This window comes from Adiantum capillus-veneris, chromosome 9 (assembly GCF_014529385.1).
Source record: "Adiantum capillus-veneris isolate H3 chromosome 9, ASM1452938v2, whole genome shotgun sequence".
NCBI classification, from domain to species: Eukaryota; Viridiplantae; Streptophyta; class Polypodiopsida; order Polypodiales; family Pteridaceae; genus Adiantum; species Adiantum capillus-veneris.
In genome coordinates this window covers 141806690-141814170 of record NC_140939.1, presented here as the reverse complement: position 1 = coordinate 141814170, position 7481 = coordinate 141806690, and the positions used below count along the sequence as shown (strand labels likewise).

Here is a 7481-nt window from a genome sequence, read left to right as displayed (position 1 = left end):
TCTATTGCATGCCTGGCTTGACTGCAAAGGCTACGGAGTCGTGGATTTCGTCTCCTACCCCACCCACTTGCCTTGCCGTTTTTTGGCTCATCCCCGCACTCGCACACACTCGTTTTTCCTAGCTTGGGAGCTTTTGCTGCTCACAATTACACACACAATTTGCTGGAAGGTTTTGCCTTGGCTTTAGTTAAAAACACACACCCACGCTTCCACTTGCGCTGCTTGGCGCATCCGACCCAAGCACACACACTCTGCCGATTATGCAGCCTTGGTGCTTGCTATACACACGCGCGCGCACACACACACACACACTCATGTGCGTTATCTACAGCCGCTTGAAAATCTCTCTCTCTCTCTCTCTCTCTCTCTCTCTCTCTCTCTCTCTCTCTCTCTCTCTCTCTCTCTCTCTCTCTCTCTCTCTCTCTCTCTCTCTCTCTCTCTCTCTCTCTCTCTCTCTCTCTCTCTCGCCACTTCCCTTGGTCTTTGGACCCCACACGCTATCATGCCGCTTTACGGGCACCGTATGAAAAAGAAGGATCAGCAAGCATTTTTCAATTTTTGCCAAAATCTGATATGATAACAGGATTGACTGATATGTATGTTTTTTATGGATTTATAGCCAAGAAATAAAGATTGATGCCTACAGAACAAGCTATGGTGATGCTGCTAGAATGAAGTTTTAAAGACCAAAGTTGTACTACCTAGAATGCTCTACAAGCCTATCTTTATAGCTCGTGATTGGAGTCTGGATGAAAAAGTTATGGGCAATTTAGAATTTTCCAGGGGTCGAATCTGCTATATTTATACCAGAGTTGGGATATGTGCTCGAGTGATCTACCTCGATTTACAGGGTTTTGGATGATAGCATCATCTGGTACGGTCTTGAGCATTTGCTAGAAGCAGATTGCAATAGGTGCAGTTGGGATACGTTTGTCAAAAGTGGCTTTTAATTGGGCAAAGCATATCAACAACTTTGCCAGGTTGTGGTGGTTGAAGGTGCCGAGGGTTGGTGGATCGCGACTTCAAATGGTGCTATGATGAATGCAGAGATGGATCGTGTTCAACAAACTAAATTCTTTTTATGTGCTCAAAGGCCGATGTCTAGCAATTTTTTGATTTAAAGCCATCACGACTCGAGTTTGTCGACGATTGGAGCGAAATTGCTATTCTCAATGGATATTTTGAGAATCATGTGTTTTAAGAGTTGATTACATTCAGTTATAATCAGTTGGGATCATGTCATCATTAATAAGAGAAATGGCCCTTTTTATGAAGCTTCGAGTAGAGGTCGGCTCCTAGTTGGTGTGAAACGAGGCCAAGGTGAGATTTTCTTTTAAATATGGACTTTATTTTTCCAACTCAGGGTGGTGAACACCATACAGTATTAGAGCACTAAGGAAAAAAGAAAAGCGAGAGCTGCATGGGGAATCTGGAAGCGTAGGTGCTACTACAGAGCAGTGCAGTTTGCATGAAGAAGTGCCGCCACTGCAGGTGTGCAGCTTGCATGAGGAGGTGCCGCCACGTCAGGTGGGAGCTGGCATTCACGAGATAGCAGGAAAGAGAGGGCCGAGAGTGGCATGGGAAAGGAGAGGACCACTAGCGATATCGCTAGTGGCCAGAGGGTGGAACAAGGGCAGGCGCCATCAGTTGGCAAAAGAGGAGAGGCCGCCAGATCAGGGCCGGTTATGAGGTGAAGTGGAGGGCTGGAAGGAGGTCGAGGAAAGTAGGACCAAGGGAAGACGACAGTTTGAGGCCAGAGGGAGTTGGTGGTAAGCAAGGGATAGAAGGGCCGCCCAGAGCCAAGGGCTGCAGTTGAGGGCCAGAAGGGACGGGTCGCGCTATATGCACTAAAAAGGGCACTGCCTGGTGGTGAGAAGGTGGCAAAGCAAGGGAGCAGGGGGTGCAACATCAGAGGGTTGTGGCCTTTGGATGCTTGAGAGCAAGGAGGCTCGGTGCTGACATCAGAAGCTCGGTCTCACTCTACCCCTCATCCTTGTGCCCTAGCTCGAAACTCTATCTCTCATCCTTGTGCCCAAGCTCAAAGCTCACACCCTCATGACAATCCATCCATAGTTCTCGCGGCTCATACTCATCGAAGGTACACAATTCTTGGGAGTTTATCAAAGGGGAGCCAGATTCGAAGAGCTCTCTCTCAAGTCGAGCGTCTAAATCGGAAGCTGTCATAATCTAAGCTTGCTCTCTTGCTCCTATTCCTCAGGAAAGTGGAGCACATCAAAAACCTTGACATGGTTCTCTCATGATCGGCATCAAAAAATTTCTTTGAAGAACATAAGCAGAAGGGAAATCTTTCATATGATGTTAGCTCGGTGAACAGAGTAAGGGTCTAGGCAAGCATTGGTGCAAGAAGGATGGATTCTAAAGCTTGGTATTGGGCCAGCCTGTGATCATTGCGGGCTTGGGTGTATGCTGCCAACGACAGCTTGAGCATGCAATGGGCAATAACCCACCTTATGATCACCTGGAGAGTCACGCAATAGGAATTCAACGTGTATGGGAGCCATTGCTTGAGATTCCATCATTACCCAAGGTTTTCTTTAGAGTTTGATGAGTACTGAGGGTCGATTTCGACCATACTTTGTACATGAATTGGGAAATTGAATGAAAGAAGAGTTGGGTCGCATTTGTGTTGTAAATTTCTTGTTGTTTCAAGCTTGTGGTCTCTTTCTCTCTCTACACTCTCACAGCCAGAAGCCCAATGCTTTCTCGGTCAACCCTAGAGAACCGCACTCCCCGACATTTTTGGTGAACCCGACGCAAAATTGACCGGGGTGTCAAAGAGAAGATGGAGCCATAGAAAGGAATGGAGGAGGTTTTACAAAAACTTTCAAATATAAGTCGAACGTACTTCTCTGAAGAGGTACAAAATACGCCGGATTTTATGAAGTTGATGCAGATGATGGAAGAATTGTCAAGCCAGGCAAGGATACAAGCATCAAAGCAAAAGAAATTAGAAGATGCTGTGGACACTGCATTGGATTTTATATATGCCAAGTGCAATATGTTCGAGGGCTATGATCGATGAGATACCTTTCGTGTTATGAGATGGAGATATGGGCCCAAGAAGTTTCAGATGAGCTTATGGTGAACTCATTTGAGCGGTTGGTTATTCCAAGTTTGACTGCACAAGTTGAAGATCTTGCTTGGGAATATGCAGACTGTTGGTAGTATTTTAAAGAAGCAATTTTGCATGCTAGTAATGAAAATATGGCAGAGGAAATGGGAGATCAGGATGAGCAGGTACTAGATTATGAAGAATTCTGGAAACAAGTTTTGCTTTGCGAGATGTTGTACAGATTGAAGAGCCAAAACTTGAAATCAGTTCAGGTTTTTCAAAATTACCTAAAGCTAATGGCTGTGTCACTAGCAACCTAGATGAAGCTAATAATAAAGATGTCGGTTGTTTTGATGTCAACTCACATAGGGACATTATGCATGTGAATTACACACAGGTATGTGACAAATCTTTGAATCTAAAAGAGGATGCTTGCCATGATGTGGAAACTGCACAGGATACCATGGATGTGTCATTTGATACATCTGAACAGGAGCAAGAGTCTAAATTCATTATGGAGGAAGTGCGTATATGTGGACATGCTACTGAATAGGATGAGGATGGTATCATTGATGCTTTCTTGTGTGACTTAGGTGCATGTGGTTCAGTATTTGGTGATATCCCATAAGAACGGAATGCCAATTCAAAGGGGGTGTAGGAGGATACTCTTATAGAAGACACTGAACTTTTTGAAGAAGAGCAAGTAGAAGACTTATGCATAGACAAGCCTATGTGTGAGATTGATGCTCCAAAAATCACAGATGCAGAGAGTATTAGATCAGATCTTCTATGTGATGAAGTGGATGGTGAGGGAATGGGGTACCAGTAGGTGCATCAAGACTTTAAAGCTAAAAGAGATGAAGATGGTATACCGGATCGTCTACCAAGGTGGCAAAACAACCAAAATTTTCAAAAGATGTTTACCAGGTTTATCAAAGGATATGTACGGTATGGGTTTTTTATGTTATTCCCCTTACTATTCATCATGTCAAGGATCTTATGGTTGCCAGCAGAGGGGAGTAGTTTCTCATGTGTGCATGCCAAAGGACAAATTCTATTCCCAATTATCGACAAGGTTTGAGTCTTTCACTTGATTTTGGACAAGTTTCCCTGTTTTGCAAAGAATACAGGTGCTATGTGCTCAACATGAAGTTCAAACTGAGAGAATCCGACAAATTTTTGAAGCAAATTCAAAATGGTTGCATGCTATTGGGGCCAAGCTATGGTGTTGTTATGTGACGCCTTTAGAGTATGCATACACTATGGGTTTTTGAAGCTGCATATTTTGGAAGGGTTTTAAGAAGCTCCACTGTTTGGACAATTTCTTCTTATTCCATTTGATCCAGGAGGACTAGCCGATGGCTATGGCTTTGAACAAGAGGGATGTCTATGTGCATTAACACACGGATTCATGTGTCAACCAAAATAATGCGTGAAGATTTGATGTAGCTGGCACATACCAGAGGATGTGCAGGTTCAAAGGGTGTGGATGTCGTGCCGCTTTGCGGGCACCGTATGAAACAGAAGGATCAGCAAGCATTTTTCAATTTTTGCCAAACTTATCACTTATGCCAGAATCTGATATTATAACAGGATTGACTAATATGTATGTTTTTTATGGATTTATAGCCAAGAAATAAAGATTGATGCCTACAGACCGAGCTATGGTGATGCTACTAGAATGAAGTTCTAAAGACCAAAGTTGTACTACCTAGAATGCTCTGCAAGCTTGTCTTTACAGCTCGTCGATTGGAGTATGGATGAAAAAGTTATGGACAATTTAGTATTTTCTAGGGGTCGAATCTACTATATTTATACCACAGTTGGGATATGTGCTCGAGTGATCTACTTTGATTTTACAGGGTTTCGGATGATAGCATCATCTGGTATGGTCTTGAGCATTTGCTAGAAGCAGATTGCAGTTGGGATATGTATGTCAAATGTGGCTCTTAATTGTGTGAAGGCAGTTCAACAACTTTGCCAGGTTGTGGTGGTTGAAGGTGCCGAGGGTTGGTGGATTGCGACTTCAAATGGTGCTATGATGAATGCAGAGATGAATAGTGTTCAACAAACTAAATCTTTTATGTGCTCAAAGGCCGATGTCCACGACTTGAGTTTGTCGACGATTGGAGCGAAATTGCTATTCTCAATGGATATTTTGAGAATCATGTGTTTTAAGAGTTGATTACATTCAGTGAAAATAAGTTGGGATCATGTCATCATCAATGTGAGAGATGGCCCTTTTTATGAAGATTCGAGTAGAGGTCAGCTCCTAGTTGGTGTGAAACAAGGCCAGGTTGAGATTTTCTTTTAAATATGGACTTTATTTTTCCAACTCAGGGTGGTGAACACCATACAGTATTAGAGCACTGAAGAAAAAAAAGGAAAAAGCAAGAGCTACATGGGGAATCTGGAAGGGTAGGTGCTACTACAGAGCAGTGCAGTTTGCATGAAGAAGTGCCGCCACTGCAGGTGTGCATCTTGCATGAGGAGGTGTCGCCACGTCAGGTGGGAGCTAGCATTCACGAGATAGCAGGAAAGAGAGGGCTGGGAGTGGCATGGGAAAAGCAGAGGACCACTAGCGATATCGCTAGTGGCCAGAGGATGGAACAAGGGGGGGCGCCGTAAGGTGCAAAAGAGGAGAGGCTGCCAGATCACGGCCAGCTATGAGGCGAAATGGAGGGGCGGAAGAAGGTCAAGGGAAGTAGGATCAAGGGAGGACAGCAGGTTGAGGCCAGAGGGAGCTGGTGGTAAGCAAGGGAGATAAGGGCGACCCAGAGCCAAGGGCTGCAGTTGAGGGCCAGAAGGGAGGGGCTGCGCTATATGCACTAAAAAGGGTGCCTCCTGTGGGTGAGAAGGTGGCAAATCAAGAGAGCAGGGGGTGAAACATCAGAGGGTTGTGTCCTTTGGATGCTTGAGATCAAGGAGGCTTGGTGCTGACATCAGAAGCTTGGTCTCTCTCTACCCCTCATCCTTGTGCCCTAGCTCGAAACTCTATCTCTCATCCTTGTGCCCAAGCTCAAAGCTCGCCCTCATGACAATCCATCCATAGTTCTCGCGGCTCATACTCATCGAAGGTACACAATTCTTGGGAGTTTATCAAAGTGGAGCCAGATCCCAAAATTCGAAGAGCTCTCTCTTAAGTCGAGCGTCCAAATCGGAAGCTGTCGTAATCTAAGCTTGCTATCTTGCTCCTATTCCTTGGGAAGGCGGAGCATATCAAAAAACTTGACATGGTTCTCTCATGATCGGCATCAAAACTTTCTTTGAAGAACATAATCAGAAGGGAAATCTTTCATATGATGTTAACTCGATGAACAGAGTAAGGGTCTGGGCAAGCATTGGTGCAAGAAGAATGGAATCTAAAGCTTGGTATTGGGCCAGCCTGTGATCATTGTGGGCTCGGGTGTATGCCGCCAACGAGGGTTGAGCATGCATTGGGCAAGAACCGACCTTATGATCGGCTGGAGAGTCAAGCAACAGAAATTCAACATGTATGGGAGCCATTGCTCGAGATTCCATTATTACCCAAGGTTTCTTGTTAGAGTTTGATGAATATCGAGGGTCGATTTCGACCATACTTTGTACATCAATTGGGAAATTGAATGAAAGAAGAGTTGGGTCGCATTTGTGCTGTAAATTTCTTGTTGTTTCAAGCTTGTGGTCTCTTTCTCTCTCTATAGTCTCACTGCCAAAAGTCCAGTGCTTTCTCGGTCAACCCTGGAGAACTGCACTCTCCGACAACACGTGCACTGATGTGCCACCTTTGAATACACACACACACACACTTTTGCGAGTCACAATCCTCTCTCTCTCTCTCTCTCTCTCTCTCTCTCTCTCTCTCTCTCTCTCTCTCTCTCTCTCTCTCTCTCTGGCGACCCCGTAAAGCTGCAACCAAATTCTTTTAAAAAAACAAAAATGAATCAAATGGCTGGTAGGGGATTGTACACACCCTCGCCTTCTCACCCTCGTCGAAGTAAGGACTAGCAAGGACAAGCTTTTATTGGTTGAGCGAGGGGAAGCCGCAATGTTTGGCTATGTACATTGTAAAGTCCACCATTATCACGCATTGGTCGGAGTCGATTGTACTAGAGACTATGTATGTTAGCCTTGGATGACCACTCATGATAAATTTGAGGATTCCTTTGTGTGTACTACAGGTGGTGTGTGAGAGTGAGACGCTCATTTGCATTGTTCATTGACTCTATATCTCTCTCTTCTTGTTTCATATGTAAAAAGTTGCTATTGAGCACATATTGGTCCATCTATTATGTCATGGATTGCGGTTCTTTTCATGGATTGCACTAAATTGTCGATTCTTATGACTCTTTTAGTGCATATTTTAAATGCCAAATTCTTTTATGTATTAATTAACAAGCTCTTGTGCAGAAGTATTAGTCAATGATAC

At 44.3% G+C, this 7481-nt stretch overlaps 1 protein-coding gene and 1 pseudogene across 1 annotated transcript; both read right to left on the bottom strand.

Moving 5' to 3' along the window:
• Window positions 1-1421: 1421 nt before the first annotated feature.
• On the bottom strand, window positions 1422-2723 carry LOC147451285 (uncharacterized). Its single transcript, XM_086520240.1, has one exon. It carries the CDS (start codon window positions 1907-1909, stop codon window positions 1448-1450), a length of 462 nt encoding a protein of 153 aa, XP_086376366.1. The 5' UTR covers window positions 1910-2723; the 3' UTR covers window positions 1422-1447.
• A 2034-nt stretch (window positions 2724-4757) lies between these two features.
• On the bottom strand, window positions 4758-6732 carry LOC147451284 (uncharacterized; annotated as a pseudogene).
• Window positions 6733-7481: the final 749 nt, after the last annotated feature.